A 21,449-nucleotide genomic window follows, 5' to 3' on the forward strand; every position below is an offset into this window, starting at 1 on the left:
CATGGCTCCAAAGTGCCTCTTTGTGACAGCAAGATGTCAAGTAGATACATCCAAATGATGTGAGTGTGCAGCTGTGTCACAGGCAGACATTAAAGAGAGGCAGCATGTGCAGCCACAGCCTTCTGTTACCTCGTGAGATACCTTTAGAAGCCTTTGCCTCCGATAGCGCGTGGGAAAGTTTAGCAGGCACCTCCCTTCAGTGCTAATGGGACTTGTATGTACATCCATCTCTTGTGTCAGCTGAAGAACAGACCCTCTAGTGAAGCCTGTCTGGAGTCCTGGGGGACTGCCAAGCTGTTTTGGAAATGGCAAATGCTCCCATCTCTGTGCCTTTCTTTGGAGAGCATGAATTTGGTCAGAGATTTGCAGCCTGGATAACCCCCTGTACCTCCTCCTGTTTATTCACAGTTTCTCCTCTGGAGCTTTACCCAGATGCTCTGCAGTTGTATAGCCCAGTTCACACAAGGATCTCCTGCCCTTCTTCAAACTGCAATATCTCTGAGTTGTGAATACAGCTCTTTAGCAAAGAGCTGCCCAGGGAATCATCTGCTGATATTTTCAAGTGGCTCCTAGTTTTGCTTAGCTCAGTAACTGTCCTCAGCATTACAGAGTTATTGGGGTAATACTCCACACATTTAGTGGCCATGCACTGCAGCAATCACTTCCCATGTCTCTCAGCGTCCCAGAAAATTCTAAAGATGGATCTGTGCTCCAGCTGATGAGAATGAGTGTCACAAGATCCCGGTATATCTTGAGCAAGGTCACGGCGTTAGTAAGTGACAGCTCTAGGAAGGTGCAGGGGAATCAACCAGGTTTCCTAACTCTGACCCCCATCCTAACGATTAGACAGAATCCTCTTAGAGCAGAACAAATGAGACACTCATCAACTCTGAACACATGTGCTCAGGGAGAGCTCCCTGATGAACCGTGTGTGTCGGCGAGTGGACAGACACACACAGACTGCAGATCCCTGCACAGGGAGCGAGGCACCCCAAGACTCTGCTCGTGTTGCTGACCGCCAGAGGCAAGCACTGCAACTTCAGCAAAGCCACTTAAGAACACTTTTAACCTGAGAAGGCTGAGTAGCTGAGCCATTTTTGATACATTTCAAGCACAAAGAAGCCAAACTGCTGAGAGATGCTCACTTTATGCTCTGGGTTGTGTTATGCTTTATGCCACCAATGACCTTCAGTATCAAAAAGGCAATCTGCAAGTCTGGGACTGTGCTCTTGGAAGTCCACCTCTTTTAGTGCTGTTTGGGGAATGGTGTTCCAGTCATAGGGGAGGCTTTGTTCCTTCCCTCCACCAAAGCTGGTACATACTCACTAGTTTGGTGCAGCCTCACTGACCCAGTTACACCAAAGACTGTATTTCACTCATCACCATTTAGTTCCTCTGGCAAATCTTTGATGTTAAAGCAGTGCAGATCCTTCATGGTGAACGGTCTTCTTAAGTACAAGTTGGAGTTGGTCAAGTCAAAATGAAAAATCCAAAGCATGTGTTTTAATTGCAACAATAATGCTGACTGTTTACAAAACAGCTGCAGGGTGAGCACATACAGCCAGTATCTGCCAGTTAAGAACATTTGGAGTGACATTTAACAAATGAAGTCTTTCAGGATCCAGAAGGATTGGTTTAGTTTTATATAATGTGCTTTATATGAGTAAAAAAAAATTCTGTATCTCTATTATCACTACCTATGTTCCAAAATATGAGGCAAGTGGGGCATTGGGATTACTTATCCAACAAAATAGACCCTGAGCATGCTATTTCTGGACAGAAACAGTTTTTCTAGGAAAACCAGTAGCCAAAGGATGTTAACATTGCTTAAATTTCCAGAAGTTCTTGCCTCCATGTCCCTCAGTCAAGGAATCAGCCCGGCCAAGGTACGTGAGCATTCCCTTCTTGTGAGTCCCTCAGTTCTCTGAAGCAGCATAGATAATCTGATGGGTAAGCAGATGGGCAATCTGAGCAAGGAACAGAAAGAGGGGAGATAGCTTCTGTCTCTCCTTCACTCTCCAACTTCCTGGTCCTCAGAATAAGCAGGATATTCATGTTTACTGGAATAAGAAGACAAAGGCCAAGGGGTACAAGTTGCATCAGGAAAAGTTTCATTTCAATATAGTAAATAAATTCTTTACAATGAGAAAGATCATTCACTGCAACAACCACTGCAGGGATGTGGTAGGGCATCATCACTGGAGGTTTTCAAGATGTGATCAGACAGGGTCCTAAATAATCTCATATGGGCTCCTTCTCCAATGGAAGGTTGGGTCAGGTGATTTTTCAAGGCCCCTTCAAACCTGGGCTGTTCTATGATTCTATATCCCCCACTGCTTGAAAAGAAAAACAAAGCGAGTTTTACAAAATCTTTTTGGGAAGCGAGACTGGTTTCACCTTAATGTGGAGCAAGTCCTTCTCCTGAAGGGAAGGGAAGGTCCTGTGTTCCCCCACCTTCTGCCAGCTACCAGTGTCTGTCCCTTCTTTCTGCTGGCCACAACAGAGAGATTACCTGATCAAAACCTAGAGTTTGTTGTTAGTTTTTTGGGAATGTTAACTCTCAGTCAGGCCAACTCCCTGACTTTGTAAACAAGGCATGAGCAAAGCCAGCCTGTGGACAGTAGTTTTCAATTTGCTCTACAACAGTCCACTGGAAATTTGCAGGACAGAAAGGAGCAGTATTGTTTGACTTCAGCTTCTGTGGACACGCAGCCCCAAACATGTCCAAGCATCAAGTGACAGACACTGGTGGGTCCTGTCTTCTGTTCCAATCTCTGAAGCTGCAAAGTGCGACCACAGGCAGGACCTGTAGTGGATGTGCTACACCCACAGGTAAAATCTCATTCAGGCAGAGAAATGAAACCAATGAATTGTCAATTCACTGGAGGCTTCCTGAATGTTTGCCTTGGGGACACTGAGAGCAGGGGCCATAGAATACAGAAGAGCCTTTACTGAGGGCATATCCTAGAGCACATCCCGAAAAAGCAGGGTGAGTGGTGCAGCTTCTTTTCCCGATGTCCCCACCAATGTGAGGGCTCCAGTGACAGGTTAGAGTTGCAAACAGAGAGATCCCAGCTCTGAAACTTGCTCTGAAGCAGCACAAGCAGAGCAGTTCCAGCATGGCTCATGCAATGTTCGGAGCATATTTGTGCAGGCACTGGCAGTGTCTTACAAGCAATTGCAGGTGCCTGATCCTAATGCTAGCAACTGCTTCTTTTTGTCTGTACTGTAGCCAGGACTTGTGAGCGTGAGAGAGATTGAATGCTTTGTAATGAAGGTATATTGTAACATTTCTCTCCAGGTGGCACTTTGTTAACAACAATTAGATCCTGATTCATCTTTGAAGGGCTAATTCTTATGTGGTTTGCAAGGGTCCTACAAGGAGCAAGTGTTGAGTGGGGGCACTTTAAAAGTATTAGTGGAGGGGGGGGGGGGAAAGAATAGTGCCATAAGAAATTTGCAATACAATGCCCAAGCCTCCTTTGCACCCCACAGTAATTTGTTCTTATTCCTGTTATTATCCCCTCGGGCACTAATGGTCACTTTATTAATTAGTTGAAAATTGCATTCTAGGTCAAATGGCAGCTTTTTTCCCTCCCATTGTTGCAAATTGCTAGTGGTATGGCCCAGTAAATGGCAGTGTTACTGCAAAATGGGAAAGATCCTTTGCTTTTCAAGATAAAGCCTATGGACCAGCTGCACTTTCCATGACATTTCTAAGCACAGCATTTCCACAGGCCTGCTTTTAAGCAGTTAGGAATTAAACAGAACTCACTGTCATTGTTAAGATTTCTAATCATAGGCTGTTACTGTATTTGCTCTCACTCTCCTCACCCTCCCCCCCATTTTAATTCTAGCCAAGCCTGTTTTCTAAGGTGCATCTCTGCAGTGCTTAGCCCCATTTTCCAGCAAAGTAGGCAGTGTGTTTAGGTGCCTTCATTTCTGCTGCTCTGATGGAAATACTTTAGAGACATCTGCTTTTGTAGAAGAGGACAGATGCTTAGCTTATTTCTGAGAAATAAGGCCATGTCTGTGGCCTCTGAAGTTAGAGACCCAAAAATTACAAATCACTCTTGAAAATATTTGCTGGCTACTGAATGTAGAAATAGAGCAAACCACAGTCTCAGAAAACAAAATGGAAATTACAGATTTTGTGGAAGTTTTTTCATAAAGAAAACTCCTACTGGGGACAATAGATGTTTTGCCTTTAAACCAGAGGATCAGCCCACCAGAAGTGAACATCAAAGCAGTCTATTTTCCATTAACTACTTTCTGCAGCCTACTGTGCTGGATGCAATCTGTCATGCCAGTTTGTAGTCCAGCAGTCAGGGAAACTACCAGAAGTCAGAAGGCCTGGGCTAATTTCCCAGCACTGTCAGCCTAACACATCTAAAAGGATGCAGTTCGTATGAAGTAAGTTGCACAAGCTGTCTAAGACAAAGCATAGCCTTTAATTTTTAGTTTTTCAAGCAACCCTGGTCTCATATCTGCTTAATTCTCTTCTGTAAAATTACTTTTAAACTTCTGTTCTGGTAATCCCAACTTAAAACCAACAGAATTCAGGGAAAAAAAAAAAAGACCCTCCCTCTGGCCCTTCAGGGATTTTACTGAAGTCATATAAAGAGCAAGAAAACTTTTTGTATGGGAGAAAAATGCTAGAGTCTCTTAGAAAAACTTCACACAAGCTACCCTCACATACCTAAAAGCACAACTGTTTTGTGACTGAAACTATTTCCCCTCGAAGGATAGATCATATCCAGCACACAGAGAGGCATCTCATCCTCCAGCAGGCTGGACACTCATCCTCTCAAAATCCAAATGCTCGAGCTGGCACCAGCTGCAGCCCCTAGTGAGCATTACACAGAGCAGTGAACAACCCCCCAAAACACTGCACTCCTGGATCATAGGGACAGGAGAAAAGCTTTAGTTCTCGTTTTGCTTTTTTGCCCTCTCTCCCCTCCCTTCCTGATTTCTAATATCATAAACAATCAGCCTTGCTAAGGTGGACTCTTTCTACAGGCAGATGGGGTGTTTATGAAGGAGAGGGATGGTGGAGTGATTAAGCAATAACACATCAGTGTAAACAAATGCACAGTGACAAATTTGGGATCTCTTTCCTGCTCCCAACAAGGAAGCGTTAAGACATGCAAACTGCCTCTTGTTATCACTCCTTCTTTTTTCCTTTGATGCTGTATTTTAACCTGCTTGGAGCAAAAGTTTCTTACAGCACTATTTGTTGCCAAGAATTAATATAGTAACCAGCAATGCAAAGAAGTAAAATAATTCCCTCCTCCAAATAAAAGAAGGCTGAATTTGCAGATATTTTTGTTCAAAAACTTCAGGAAATTATTAAAATCTAATCTTTACTTAAAGCATAAACCACAATCAATGCTTAGACTTGCAGTGGTGTCACACAGTTACAAGATGAGCCTAGATATGCAAGTAGCCAACAAAAACCACAAACAAATCTGCATTAAGTGTATTTCAAACCAGTATATGCTCAAGGTTTCTGATTTGTTTTTAAAACCTAGAAGTTTTGGTCTAGATGCACTGGCCAGCTTCTAAATACTCTGTGCTACTGTACCTCAACTGTATAGCTGCTCTCCCTCTTTTGTCTGGAAATGCAATTTTGTAGTGGATTTGTTTGAAATTCTCCTATTTGCTCCTTTGTGAAATTCCCCCTCTGCAAAGGGAAGGTGAAGTAGAAATTAAATCACACCTACAAGATGAAGGCTTTGTTAAAGCGAGGAGTATTGCAAGTTGCTTGAAGATGGAGAAGATTTGGGGTCAGTCTTATCACCCTATTTAAATGCAGTGATCTTTCATATGAGTATTATGTAACAAGAGGCTCAGCTTTGTCACCAGCCTCAGATCTCTATAAACTTCACTGGAATTGAAAACCCTCCAGCTGAATGTAGATCAGGACTGAAGGACCTGATGGGTACTTAAACAAGGAGGCAAAGATGATTATCAAAAGGCAGCACACTGTACACTTCCATCCCTTTTAAATGAGCTGCATCATGATCACAAGTGAAAATTAAAGTTTTATCAGGCAGTAAATACAGAGCCTGCTGGTCTTCTGCTACTAACAAACAACTGCTTGCCTAAAACAAAGCCAGGTGAGATGGAGGTAACTCCTGAAGGGTTACCTTGACCTAAATTTTCCAAATGCCATAAATACAATGCAAGTTTCTCATCACTTTTCTAAAAACTATGATAGCTTTCACTGAATAATGAATGTTCAAGCCACCTAAAGGATATTTAGGAAACACATCTGATATTAGAACAGCTCTTCCAGTAGAGTTTTGCTCTTCAATATGAGTCCAAAAGCCAGCTGCAGACTTGGCTACCTAATTTTTGAGATGGGGTCACTATTTTCTATTAAAGAGCTTGCATTTATCAAATATTTTCAGGGAGCTTATATTCAGCATTCTGTGCCTAGTATTTCTTGTGTCTTTTGGCATGAAGAAGCTTGATACATTTGAAATATCAATGCATTAATACATAAAAAAATCATGCCTAGATGAACCATGTTAACAATTAATATATTCCCATTTATCTATGTGACCACTACTAATAAAAGGTCATTTGATAAGTGATCTAATGTGTAACTGGGAAAATAAGAATCAACGCAAAGAAAAAAGCCTCAAAATACTAAATTGATGGGTTGTGTGCACCCATCCCTTGCATTCTGTCTTGTCCTTGCTTCCTTAGCCTGTGTAACTTTCAGGTTTCTGCTTGTATCTGATCACCAAAGTGCTTTGTCTCCAAAGGAATGGTAAACATCAGTCACAAATATCATCACTGAGGAGAGTCTTTCGGTGATGCTTACCGGCAAGATACAATTTTGATATCAAATATCAACACCCAGTGCAGAAGACAACACTGCATGACTGAAATTCTGCACTCAGAACAGTTCTTTGCCCTGAAGAAATGCCTATCTCCCTATTTCACAGAACCACAGAGAATCACAGAATACACCCAGTTGGATCATCGAGTCCAGCTCCTGGCCCTGCCCAGCATCATCCCTAAGAGTCACACCACACGCCTGAGAGCATTGTCCAAACCCTTCTTGAACTGGGTCAGGCTTGCTGCTGTATATTTGTATTTTAGTTTTTAGAGGTATGGCAGACAGCAGCTGCAACTGCTACAGCTGATGTCCTGCCTGCCCTCTGATTTCAGGTGTGTCAGTGAGTTTGAAGCTGTGCACGACCACAGCTGCTTCCCAGGCAATGAGCAGCTCCCAGTACAGCATCAGGGTCAGTAACTGGTTTGGATTCCTTACCTGAACAAATATTCCAGACTGTAAGGTCGAGGGGTTTTAATACAATAAAGATGTATTTTCCCAGTTAGCACAAGCAAAACCAAACATTAGACCTTAATTTTGTGGTAAGATTAAATAAATTTAGGTGGGAAAGACAGAATACCCTGCCAGCTGCCCCTGTCTTTTACAGACAACTCTTCAACTCATCATGTATTGTCTCAATGCCATCCTTCCAGGTAAAAAACTGTAGCCTAAACTTAATGCCTGATCACCAACCCTGGGCTCCAACAGCAGTACAAGCCAGAAAGCTCTGTGTGAGTATCAGTTTCAAGAACACACTCTTTAACAAATGAGCTTCCATGTTCAGAACCAGCTTCACATATGTGGTGGGCACAGTTGAAACACAGTGAACCCATCAGCTTGGCTATGGGTGAGAAAGGTCTGGGTGTCAGCAGCAAAGTCTAGGAAAGCAAGGAATACAAGGTTTTAATTCTATAGGGATACACAAAGGCACTTGGCCGGTTTGTAGCCATTTTCAGTTTCTCCAGCTGTTTTCAGCCCACAGGCCATATCTATTGTTTTGACACTATGCAAGTACTGTGGTGGTTTCAGCCAAACTTCCAGACCCCCTGTGCTGTCAGGGTCTTAAAGCTGTCATGGAGCAGCAAGGGGGGCCTGCTCCACAAGGGAAGGCAAGCCAGCAGCGGAGGGGCAATGCAGGGCAGTGACCTCACTGCTGAGGGTGCAGTCCCACAGCACCTGAAGAACAGCAGGGCAGGTCTGATGGCAGTAACCAGCTTCACACAACAGTTCTGTGATCACTGGACAAGCCCACGGGGAGGAGGGATGTCCATGTCACACAGCGAAATCAAATTATCAAGGCAAAGGCAGACCCAGACAGGCACAGGACTGAATTCCTGCAAAGTAGATTAGGCAAGCACCAAGGGCCCGGAGCTGGCCCTAAACACTGCTCGAGTGAAGGCTCTCGTGAGACTCCCAGGAGACTTCCCACATTTCTCTCACACAGGTCTCTCACTGACCAGCTGGATCCAAGGTCACCCAGCTGCAGGCAGTCAAACCCTTTGAGGACCAGGAGGAGAGCCTGGCTGTGCCTTCAGGATGCAGGCATGGAGCTGTCAGTCACCTCTGCCCCAGGGCCACCAGGAAACACTGGCACTTGTAATGGTCACCATCCCCAGCCCCGTCCCGAGCAGCCTCAGCCATGCTGAATGACCTCCACTGAGGAGCTTCCCAGGCCACCAGTGGGCACCAGGGCAGCCTCACTAGACTGCCAAAACCTCACGGCATTCCTGTGCTCTCCAGCATCATACACCGCTATGGCAGAAACATGCCAAGGTTTCTGCATGTTCACTGTGCTGACCATGCTTCCACAGGACCAAAAGACACTCTCTAAGGAAGAGGCTCTGCACCACACAGGGATATCCCATCAAACTTCCACGTGAAGGAGCATATACTAGCCCGTCTCCCAGTTCAGCTGCCGATGGTGAGTCAATGAACGTGTAAATATGTAAACTTGTATGTTGGAATATCCGTATAATTTTGCTCAGACAGCATGGCACAAAACGACCTGTAGAGCTTTAGCACTACTGTTCCCCACTATCTCAGCACAGCACAGCACTTGCTAAGATAGCAGAGCAATTAAAATTGTAGCCTCCTGTTTTATAAAAGAGATGTAAATTATATGTTTTGATACTTGCAGTGCCACAGCATCGCAAGATTAACTCGTTGTTTCAGGGTTTTCTTCAGTTCAGATTCAGATTCCCGGTGTGATGGTGTCACAAATGAGCAAAGTAGTTTGAGAGGAAGGATACACAAAGAGGAAAGTTGATAGATGTGTTCCTGTCAGTCACTCTGTCATGATGACCATGTCACAATTGCTGCTGAGTTCCTGCTGGCTAAGTTTTTGATGTTACAGAATGTTGGTTCCAGAAGCGGAACACATAAATCTAATAATTCAATCCACAACTTCAGTGAGTATTTGATGGGAGGCAGCTACCCAGTGCACAGGCTAGAGAAGACTAAGCAGTACAGCTGAACAAGAATGCTTTTCTTCACAAACATATGTTCCTTCACTTCAAATCCTCTGTTCTGTAACCATTCAAAACAACTCTGTGGTCCACATATTAAGGAAACCCTGTTAAACTGGAACCTTTACGGTCATGTTCTCCAATACGATTTCTTTGTAGAGTCCATAAGCTTTGTGATATTGTGAACAATTCGAAGTTCAGTGAGACAGGAAAGTAGCACCTCTATGTTTCAACTTCATGCTTCTGCTTTCCCTCTACTAGTCCTAGTGGGGACAAAAAAACCCAACTTTTGGCTTGGAAATAATAATAATAAGCAGCTTCTGCTTACGGTCTAACATTAGGAAGAAAAACAACCTCACAGACGCTATCAATTCTTCAGTAGTCAGGGTAATTATTACCAACAATTCATACCACAGCTAGCACAGCAAAACTCCCACTCTAACTTTATTTAACTTTATTTATTGAGGACAACAGACATCTTTTCTCATATCAAAGCCTGATGAGGGAATTACCAACAAGTTCTGGCACATAATCACATTCTTTTAAAATACACTATTATACATCATGAGATCCCTGAAACCAGAGAAGTTTCCATAAAATTCAGACCACATTATTTCAAAAGGTTTGGAGGGGAGGTATAAAAACGATAGTAAAAAAAATTATAGTACCGTTACAGTCAGTGGCAAATGGATGAAAAAGGAAGTAGGAATACTGCTGTGATGACAGTGCATTTTCTGAAATGCAAATCAAGACACTGTATTGTGTGGTGTCTGCTCAAACTTTTAATAAAAATAGGAATCCTTATTGCTTATTTATTTAGTTGGATTGTTGCTATATACAGAGTATGAAAAATATATTTAGTGGGTTACAAACAGAAAAATACGTGGCAGGAAATCGAGTACGGAGTTTTGGAAGTCTGGCAAGGGTATTCCCTTTGACATAACATGGATACTAAACAGGAATGAAGTTCCACTGAGTTGACTCAAAGGAATTACCTGCACAAGGCCTAAGAAACAACATTACCTGAATAATCACAGAATCACAGAGTGGGTCAGGTTTGAAAGGATCACAGGGAGTCATCTGTTCCAAGGTCCCTGCTCAGGCAGGGTCATCCCAGAGCACCGGGCACAGGTTGAGGCCAGGAGGTTCTTGAACATCTCCAGACTCCACAACCTCTCTGGACAATCTGCTCCAATGTACGGTCACCTACACAGTGAGGAAGTTCTTCCTCATATCCAGGTGGAATTTCCCATGCATCAGTTTCTGCCCATTGCCTCTTGTCCTGTTGCTTGACACCACTGAGAAGAGCCTGGCTACTCTCTTGACACCCCCTTGATTTTAGAACTAAACAAATACATACATGACTGAAACTGAATCCCAACGTGAAACATACCAATTTTTAAGAAGTAATTTTGAAGGTGTTTAAATTAGACTTCTGGACAGAAAAGAAATATTGAGTTCTCATATATGTATTGTAGAAGTAGAGCATGATAGATTCTTTCCTCAGTTGAAAAAATTATAAAAAGTTGCTTAACTAAAAGTATAAATTTGCTTAACTATATCAAATGTAAAAGGAATGTTTTTCCTTTGTAAAAAAGTGTTACACTTTACAAGAAGGTCACATTATTGCACTGGCTGATGATGCTTACATCAGCGATGTCATGTTTCAAACTTCTCAGGGTTTCAGTAACAATGGTATAACCCCTAGGATACAGGTAAAATCCATAATCAAGACATAAACCACAATACAGCATAGCCATAACACATTATTCATAGTGAGGAAAGTATTGTAATACAAACAACTATTACAAAAATATGCAAAAATTATAGTTTAAGTCTTAAATTTACACTCAGGAATATCTCACAATGTTATAAAAACCAATTCAGACTTTCCTTTTTCAAATGGACAAAACGATGCAGCTATCCTGAGATGCCACTGTGCCTCAGGTACCTGTAACTCAAGTTTTAGTGATTCTGGTCTTGTAACAAGCTTAGACCTAACATGATAAGTGACTAACAAGCTGAACAGCCTCAGCTTTGTGTGATTTCCTCCACAGTCACACTATTCAGTTACTCTGCAAAGTTCATAAAAAGAGGTTTCGTAAACAAAGATTATTCCAGTGGCAACTATTGCACCATCCCAGTTTGCCACTTTGTCTACAAGAATTCTTTACCGAGGAGGAAGGTGGTATCTCCTCCAGTGTGGATGTCCTGATTCTCTGCCTGGAAAAAGTATGAGAGGAATTAAGTACATTCAACGAACATTAAAGCAGGAAAACAAGGGCTTAGTAAGATATAGCCTGCAAGAAAAGTTACATTTATACATATCTTAAAAAAGTACATGTCCCTGAACATGTAATTGGTGTGTAATTGTGGCTAGTATTCTGAGATCTTGGAGAATAAAGTGCATGGTGGCTCTTCTTACAACTCTTGGGTGACTGTAACTTTTGAACCTATTAAGAGGTTGGGATAGTGAATCTCATCTGTGGCTGGTAGATTTGATTGTATGAATTCAGGTAAGGACAATATGCTGTTTAGAACCAGACATAAGCTGTACTTACAAATATTTTCATACTGGTTTAAGTGTGTCTGTGCACAATACTGCTTTAGTTAGAGAGTCCTATTAGCAAAGCAGTGCTCACAAAGTAAATTAAATCTTCTCTCAGCACTGACGTTCTACCAGGTCCCATCTGCATTACCGAAATCCTATTAATCAGAAACATGCTTGAAAGCAACACCAGTGTGGAAGACTTGACTAAGTATCTTGCAAGTGAGAGGATGCTTGTATTATCAGCAGTCATGTGTTTTACAGTGTGCTAAGACTGAAGTGAATGTAGCTTTTTGATGCAATTACATTCTGTGAAGAAACAGATAATTAACAGTGATTTCCATAGTTCTTAATGCTTGGTTTATTTTTAGGTTCTTATAGAATGAGTTAACATTGTGATGTAAAACAATGTATTCATGGTCTTAACTTCTAATTAATGAAGTTTGTCTACCAATAGGGTATATGGGCTGTGGTATGGTGTTGTTTGATAAATTACCAAACAAGAAATATTAAGGGAAAATCCACCTTCCTGAGGCTTAGACGTAGCTAAGAGTAACATGAATGTGCTTTTATCCATTTGTAACACACAGCCAAGACGTTTATGGAGAGAAGTTAAATGAATAAAATGAAACAAACAAAAAACCCCAACCCTCCCAAACACACACAAAAAAAGGCCTCAGTTGAATTTTCTGTGCTCAAAATACAACTAGAGGATGAGCTGCTTATTACAGCAGCTGGATGGTTACTATTGACTATAAAATGAAGGATGCCTGAGTCCAGCTCTTGTTTTGCCTGAGAGGATCCAAGCCATCCTCTAAGAGAAATACCACTGCTTCTTGGGTTGATGCTTGGTGGAGGCACTCTTTCCTCCACTGGTGAAGCTGAGACATTGTCACAGAATTCTTAAACATTAACTGATAAGAGAGAGCAAAGGCTGCCTAATCATTATGTACATTATGTACACTCCTGACACAGAAGATATGGGTCCCATGGTTACTGTTCCATTACTTCTAACTGCATTTAATCCAGTGATTTATACATCACATGCAACAGCAACAGCAGGAGCCGTAACAGTGTACCATGGAAAGGTACACAGGGGATGGGATAGACAGACATCAATAATATTACTAGGGAGTTTTATCACATAAGCTACCATAAACAGAAAATGGCTGCTTTTTTGTTATTTTTTTCTCTCTCTCTCTTTGGAGAGCAACACATATAGTAGAGAGAACAGCTACCTAGAGAAATAAACCAAATATCTGAGCTAATATTAGCAAATGTAGGAAAAGAATTTTATCAAAATGAGTCATGTTGGCAGATCCCTTTAAATGGAGCTCTAAAACATTGCAGGGCTCTTTTATAAGGACAGATGTATTTTTCCAATAAACCTGTGTTACTTATAACACAGGCGATTTAACAGCAGTTATGGGATCATGTTTTCAGAGTGTGCTGAGGGTAAGAAATAAGGCTAATGTAGAAGAAGCCAAGATGTTTAACTAATGCTACAGAAAGACATTTCTAACACAGCAGCACAGTTACTGTAGAATGTACTTTGTGAAACACACCTACCCATAAGGTCTCTGGAGCTGGTCAGAGATTATCTGACCACTGAACATCAGGTTTCTTCAGATGGTCAAGAACTGGTGACAATGACCAGTTTGGGTTTTGCTTATGGTCGGCATACATACTCTATATTTTAGCTTTACATTTTATATAGAAGATCAAAGAGTATTATTTGTGAATCAAATGATATTATCTTACTCTGAAGCATTCAACAGTGGCAGCTGAAACACATTAAAGACTTCACTCTGTCTATTTATTATTTATATTTCCTAATCACATCAGCAATTTGATTTGAAAATCTCACCTGGAAACATAAAAGAAATTCAGGCTCTGCAGACTTAATAAAATAATTGATGTTTCTTAGACACCTCTCTTCCTTTTGTTTAGTTTCTTTAATCTATGTGTATGTGCTTTAACTCACAGAAACGAGGAAGTAAAATTGAATTAAGTCAACTCAACAGTGCTATCCACAGTGGTGTTTCACTGAAATGTCTGTTCTTTTCAAGAAGTGAGACTGGTGAATAACTCAAGAAACTTGAATAACTCAAGTTCTGTCTGCCAAGGGAAGACAGAACTTGCATTTGTATCACTTAGGCAGTGACCTGGAAGCAGAGACACTGATCTAGAAAACCACTTAAGAATGTGTTTAACTTTATTCATATGCTTGAGTGTTTTACTGAAGTATGAACGAGATCTGCAGCTAAAGAGTTCAGACACATTTCTGTGCAGCTGTGCCAATTTGTTTTAAGAACTATTACAATTTTAAACACAGCTCAGTTGAGATCAAGCATGAAAATTACAAATACCACATGAAAGCTTATTTCCCAGAACACTGTGAGTAGATGACTGCAGATTACAATGCCACCTCAGCCTGCAGAGTTAGTTTTTGCAAGTGGCAAGACACAACTGTGCAACTGATGCAAGTTTTGTTGCTGACTGCAGTAGGGTAACTGCACATATAAACATGAACTGCAGGTAGACACGGCACTGTCATACTGGTGATATGGACAATTCCAAACCCACAAGCATGTACCCATTTTTTACCTTGGGATTGCAGATGTCTTTGTGTGAACCCCCTCATCTGGTTCTGATAGGGAGAAACAAAATGACTTCTGTGTGGCTGTTGGAACCTGGGATTAAAATCTCTTCGTTCTCTTCCTGAAAAACAGTATTCACTAAGCAACTCTGACAGTATGCAAGATTAAATGAAGAAAAAGAGAGACAGTATATTCTTTTCCAGGAAAGAGTATTTCTCAGTTTTGTGCCAAAATGGTCATGCACAATTACGATTTTTCTAAACTAAAGTCAGCCTAACAAGCATAGTTCTTGTCCTCATTTCCATCTATGCACATCATGATTACAAGCTGTTAACAACTGTATTTAGAAACCAGATCAAAATTTTATGACACACATTTGGAGACTGCAGTCATTAAAACAAACAGAAATCTCTCTCCAAATTGGAATCACAAATCATAATTAAAATGGTTAAATATAGCTCTCAAGGAAAAGCAGATGCTACCAAGGTCTGGTACTACAAATCACCAACAGATATCTTCAATTTTGAGTGTCCAGCATGGGCTTGTTGTAGAGCCACATCAGAAGTATTGCTGCCACATCATGCAAAGTACTGAACCAGCAGGAAATCATTCTGTCTGTTGCATTTGCTCAAGAATTCTGAAGGGGTAATTTTTATCCTCACAGACATTATAACTCAGGTTATATCGGGTATTAAGTAAGTAATAAATATAATATGTGTATAAACACTGAGATTCAGTGTAAATTATTTCAAAGTCTCAAAGCTTCAACATTCAGGCTGATCTGTGATTGATGTTAAAAACCTTTTAGATTTTTTTTCCCCCAAAAGTCAGGCAGATCAGGTAGGGAAAACAAATTTGCAAACTGAGTTCTTTAGAAAATTGAGCCATGAAGTTGGGAGAAAATAGCAAGATCTTAAACAAAAAAAGCACAGTTCTTCAAATTGCCCAAAACCTCTCTTTTATTTTAAAATATGTCAGCGAGTCCAATAAGAAGTATTTCATCTTCAATGCCTCACTCAGACCTTCAACCATCAATGTTAAATAACTCCCCTGAGGGAATGAAAGAAAAAGCTGAGTCATTTAATTTCTCCTATAAAAATATCTTTAGCCACTGAATAAATAGTGATGTTTCTGTCAATGAATGATACTTATTGCATATATCTCACTGTGTACCTCGATGGAAATATTATTCTAAGTAAACTTGGGTAATCAAATTCACATAAATTGCTAAAAAGTGAAATATTTTCTTAGATCTATTCATTGCTTTTTGGAGAAAGAACTTAACATTCACTTAGCATGATGGGCTACCTAGGTAATTGCTGCTGCTGTTGAAGGATAATTTAACTCATCAATATATTAACTTTATTGAGGAAATTCACACAATGCCAACCTGTGTTAAATCCATTCCCTCTTGGTCTGCTCTGGATCGTTCTGTTCTTTGCCATGCAAACCTTGCAAATGAGAGACTTCAGATGCTGGAAGGGTGTGTACAAAGACTCCTGCAGAAAAGACAGTTAAAATCCAATGACTCTTCTGCTCTTCTTTCTTCAGGTGTTTCACAAATAAAACATACACAAAACAACTACAAGACTTGTCTTAACCACACTTGTGCACGCTTGAAGGTTGTATATCTGGTTCACACTTTTACTGGAAATAAAGTTTGAACACTTAATATTAAACATGGATACTTGGAGGGATGAGTAAGGCTGCAGAAGAAATGTTTGCCCCTTTCTCAGTGAAGTATTTTTTCCTTCTCTGCTCACATCTGTAAATCCCTTGCTGTCCTCTTCTATGACCTTGCACCTGTGGATAATACTTAACTAGACTTCCATCAGCAATACCTCAGGCAGAGATGGGTAAAGTCTCCAGATAAGGACTGATGAATTCAAGGAAAATACACCAGTTAAAATCAGTCTCTTAATCTCAGACATTAGAAACAAAACCTAAACCAACAGTAATACATCTGCCCTAACTCCTGACTGATAAAACACACCTAAGTCTAAAAAGAAATGGAGGACTTTAATTTAAGCGTTTACCTTCTGGTGTGATGAAAAATTCTACTGTCAAAAGGACAAGCTGAAGCTATTTAAGGATCCAATACTGAGAGGTGTGACACATTCTTAACTTTCTCTGATTTCTGTGAGATTTGAAAAAGCGACAGATCTTAGAATGTATTTCTTATTTCCTGTTTGGTACTGGGCATGTAGGATTTACTACACAATGAAGAGAATTAGGAAAAGAGAGATTTTAGAACAATAGCAAAATTCGTGATTTTCATAAAATTGAACTGATTTTTACAGGATGACAATTCTTTTTTTAGGAGAAGGAAAGAGAGAAGATGAGAGGATAAGCTAAAAAATCTAATAGGTAGCAAGACTGCAGTAACTAGAGAGGTTTCTTAAATTAGAGAACTTGAACCCTGAACCCTGCTGAGAACTTCCCTAATACATTTTTTGAGTTAACAAATCTCTTGAGAGACTCTTAACTAAAACTTACAGATTTTTTAAAAATTTGGTTTTACTACACAAACTGGGTCCAGCCTGTGAAGAGCACCCTCTAATGAGAAAAAATTTTATTCTTGGGAGAATAAATTCAGAATGTATGGAGGATGGATGAAAAGCAAGAACAGAAAATAACAAAACATATCATTTATGCCAACCCCATGATGTAATTTGGTTTTAATTTTAAAAAATTAATCATGAACATACTCATTAGTAAAAAGTCTAATAAAGTGATATCATTGCCTCACTTCTTTATGAGACTATTATAGGCAATTTTCTGTGTGGATAAACAAACTAATATGATTACAGTTTGGAAAAACAGAAATAGCATAATATGAGCTTAGCATAATTTTTTTAAAAAAACAAGATGGCTCTGTTTTTATTCTTATCAGAACCTGTCCATTTTTTAAATTTATTTTTAACAGCTGTTAGGCTACAAAGAGCTGAGCTACACAAAAACTTGCCCACAAAAATATCAACTGTATTTAATGTACACATTTTCTTCTTTTGGTATAAGAACCTGTAGGAAGCAAACCCTAAAATGTTCAAAATTTTTCACATACCTGTAAATATTTAAGCAGGATTGTATTTCCATTGTAATTGTCAGAAACCTATTAACTGTATTTAAGCCTGTCATATTCAAAACAACACTGATTCTGAGATTGCCTCAAGTCCCTGAAGTAATGCAACTGTCCAGATAACAGAGAATGGACCCTAAGAGTTAGGAGAAAAACACTGAAGGAATAACCTTTTCCTATTAATTCTCTTTTCCATAACAAAACATCCCATGTAGAATAACTTCTTTTTCTGAATACAATACTGTCACTATCACCAGATTAGATTTATGGTGCTCAAGGTTAGATTGTTAACAAACAAGTGCTGAAGGATCTTGGCTTCCAGCAGTACATTAAGCTCTGCCAGGAACTAAGTGCCATTTTTATTTATTAAAGTTGAACTTATAATAATAGGAAAAACCAATCACATATACTTGTTGCCTTGCCAGTGTTCCCAGCTAAACTGGCATCTCTTGGCAATTCTCCCCAAAACAGATTCTTGCCTCCAACTGATAAGCTGGAAAGCTATTTTATTAGTCTGGGTACATATCTCTGCCATATATGTACCATAAAATCGTACCTAAAAAAGAAAAAGGTATTTAAACTACTCTAAAAGTTCACATAGCTAGAGTGTTTTTCCTCACAGCAGAATAGTTTATCTGGAGTTTTTTTCAGACAGAGCATCAGGCTTTTAAAAACCCTAATCTAGATATTTCAGTTGACCAAGCATACTTCTAACTCTGTTCTAGGACAGTAAGATCTTTCTTCATCTTCATTATAAAACAGAATAAAAGAGAACTCCCACACTAACACAAGATTTTAAAATGTTAGCTAAAACATACTACATAACACATATAAAAATACCTGTATCAATTAATATAAAAGTTGTACAGATTTAAATGTATTGTATTGTCAGAGTGTATTGTCAGAGTTATCCACTAACATGAATTCTACCCAAATGGAAAACAAGTATCAATTTCACAAAGATCTGGATACTTTTACATTTTCCCATTTATTCTTTAAACCCTCTATTGTTTTGCATAAGTTCTGGATGAACCATTAGCCCAATCCAAAATCTACTGGAATCAACAGACCAATTAATAGGAACCACAGGATTTGGATAGAGGTTATGGTCCTAATCATATGATTGAACACATATGGAAAGGATTATTCTCCTCCTTCATGCTAAAAACATGTTCATTCCACCATCCACAAGAGCTGCACTCCTCACTCCATGGTATGCAGCTGGTCAAAAAGAAAACCAGTTATACAAAAACAACTGGCATTGAATGCATGAGATTAAAATAAATCAAAACTGAGACCTTTTTTCTCTGTAATTACTTTACTTTAACCTCAAGTGATATATTCAGTAGCAGGTAGAAGCATTGCAAAGGTAAGATTTTCAAAAGTAATTAAATGATACAGGCTTTTTAGACACTTTCATTGAAAAAGACACATTGAAGGTCTTTAGAGCTACCTTCCCAAATGGGTAAAGATCTGCCCAAGCATCTCTCCACATATTCTGTGCTGGTGGGACACAAGGCAGGTCTAGTTTGAGGCTTCACCAGTGCATCAGTACAGTCTTGCAAGAGTCCAGCTGACCCCACCTCTGGGCCTGGAGATGATGGCACAGTGCAATGCACAGTGCTCAGCAGGACCCTGGGACCCCCCTGCCCAGACATGTTTGAGATTATACTGCTCTTCTGGTAACACAGCCTGCAAATCTTGTAAACCCTCAGATTTGTAAGATAAAGTGGGACTGGGAACTAAGTAAGTAGTTAGAGCTACAGGGAGGTACTCGGTGAGATTCTAAAAGAAATACAGATATTTACCTATTCTAAAAGAATATACCTTCTTCTGATTTCCAGTTCCTGTTTGAATTTGCCAAACCTTCATCTCAAAATTTATGTTTCTCAATGCCTCTAAAAATATCACTCTTAAACATTTGTTTTTTTTAAAAGGTGTTCTTAATATGTTGCTTAAAATCTTATGGGAGAAAGATCTCATCAATATCTCAGTAGTAGAAAACTACTGTGGGCATTTTCATTTTTGAAACTGACAACTATTTTCCTTATATTATTTTCTCAGTAGTGGGAACAAAAATAAAGGTAAAATTACAGCTTCCTTCATAAGCTCGGTATTTCTACTTTTTTTTTTTTTTTTTTAATTATTTTTGTGGAGAGAATGAAAAAGGAATAAGAAAGAGAAGAAAAATACAAAGAAAGGGGAGCAGTGTAAAAATGAATATTAAAACAAAAACCAAAACAGATAGGTGCATTTTTACAAAGACCGCAGAACTAAAAGGCAGTGATAACTTACATTGCCTTCCAAAAGTTCTTCCATGGAGCAACCTCGGTGTGACTGCTGGTATTTTTCTTGGAAAAGTTTTCCATCAAACACTGCCCAAGGCATCAGATCATCCATCCTGAACGGAAAGCCGCAAGCACTGTTGGCCATGAGCAAAGTCGTAAGGCCACGGATAAGGACAGCACCCAGATGCACAGCCCTGGAGTCCACTTGGGCAAGCTGTAACACACACACACATCAGGAAATATGAGCCATCTTACCAACATCTTACCATGTAAACATGCACACAGCAAAGAAAATTATCAACTGTCCTGATGTTGTGACAATGATGGCCCTCTAGTCCACAGCAGAATTTGTCTGAGGGTTCTGTATCTAGCTTTATTCAATAAAGTGAAAGAAGTGAATTTTAACAAATACAGCATCTCATTCAAATTTTTAGGAGAAATACATTCAAAATGTAAATGGAAAGACAAAATAAATGGCTCCATAGTACTCTTCAAGCATGAGCAGTTCTGCAGAAAAAAAAGTTCTGTTAGTGGAATGCAAAACATGAACTGGGAGTACAAATTGATGTGTACAGTGATCCACTGACCTTCCAGAGTTTGCTCACCCCAGAAATGTTACAGCGTTTAGAGATCATTTAAATTGCAGGATTTGACAGAACGAAGTTCATTGTATCCAAGCTTTTATTTTAAACACTCTAGAATTTCCTTTGACTGTAATCTAAAAGTCAAATTATTTCACTTCAACCTGGATGTCTCCAGAAGAAATACTGGAATTGTGTGACAACATTTAGAAAACGTAAAATGAGAAACTCAACAAGACAATTAAAACTCACAGCCAAAATAAACTCCATGGGTGAATTTAACATCCTGTTGTGGCAGAGGAGAGCAAAATATAAAAACCTTGAATCCAGTATGGGGAAAACTCTGATTTTAAGTATTGTTTAAACAGTACAAAGCTCCTCAATGGGCAATGCTCTTTCCAGTCTGTAACAAAGCAGTCTGTTAAGATCAGACAGATTCACAACAGTGTGGCTATCAATACTGTAATCTGTGGTAGCTGTTGTACCCTTACAGTATAAATTACATCAGATATGGAATAGTCTCCAAAACACTGCAGAACAGAAAGGGCAAAAAGCGACTCAAATTGTCTTAGGCCTGGCTGTGAACTGTTTGTCTGAAATGCAATGGAAATGGCTGGCCATTATGACTACATCTTATATCTTGAAAGATCTCCAAAAGATTTAAAGGTGTGAATGTACACCATCAGTGCCATGTTTTAAAAAATGACAAGTAGTAGCAAAATCCGTGACATGTAGTACTAATGAGTCAGAATTTTTCCTTCCTAAGGTCCACAAGAAAATCAGGAAACCTTTGCTAGCAATAAAGAGCTACAAAGCTTCTTCCAAAAATGAAGATCACAAATCAGTTGGAGAACAGAGCCAGACCCTGGCGAAGGAGTGAGGTTTTGTGCACTATTATGCAGTGAGCCAAATTCATAATTTGCCTAGGTGAAGCTGACTCCCATGATGGGGCTCTCGCTAACCACAGACAAGGGCAGCAGGGTTCTGTTAAGCTGCCTTGAAGATACGAGGTGCATCTCCACGGGCTGCTCTGTAAAATGC

At 39.8% G+C, this 21,449-nt stretch overlaps 1 protein-coding gene across 2 annotated transcripts in view; it reads right to left on the minus strand.

Moving 5' to 3' along the window:
- Positions 1-9,755: 9,755 nt before the first annotated feature.
- Positions 9,756-21,449, minus strand: part of FAM120B (family with sequence similarity 120 member B) — a 49,232-nt gene continuing 37,538 nt past the window's right edge. The window contains exons 7-10 of one of the 2 annotated variants that reach the window (XM_063390541.1): positions 19,835-20,041; positions 15,851-15,959; positions 14,468-14,581; positions 9,756-11,535 (exon numbers count right to left, since the gene is read on the minus strand). In XM_063390541.1, the coding sequence (XP_063246611.1) occupies positions 11,483-11,535; positions 14,468-14,581; positions 15,851-15,959; positions 19,835-20,041 (483 nt within the window). In that variant the 3' untranslated portion in view covers positions 9,756-11,482. Of the gene's footprint in view, positions 11,536-14,467; positions 14,582-15,326; positions 15,511-15,850; positions 15,960-19,834; positions 20,042-21,449 lie in introns of those variants that run through there. The other variant, XM_063390542.1, reaches the window with a different exon arrangement.

Source organism: Prinia subflava, chromosome 2 (genome assembly GCF_021018805.1).
Source record: "Prinia subflava isolate CZ2003 ecotype Zambia chromosome 2, Cam_Psub_1.2, whole genome shotgun sequence".
NCBI classification, from domain to species: Eukaryota; Metazoa; Chordata; class Aves; order Passeriformes; family Cisticolidae; genus Prinia; species Prinia subflava.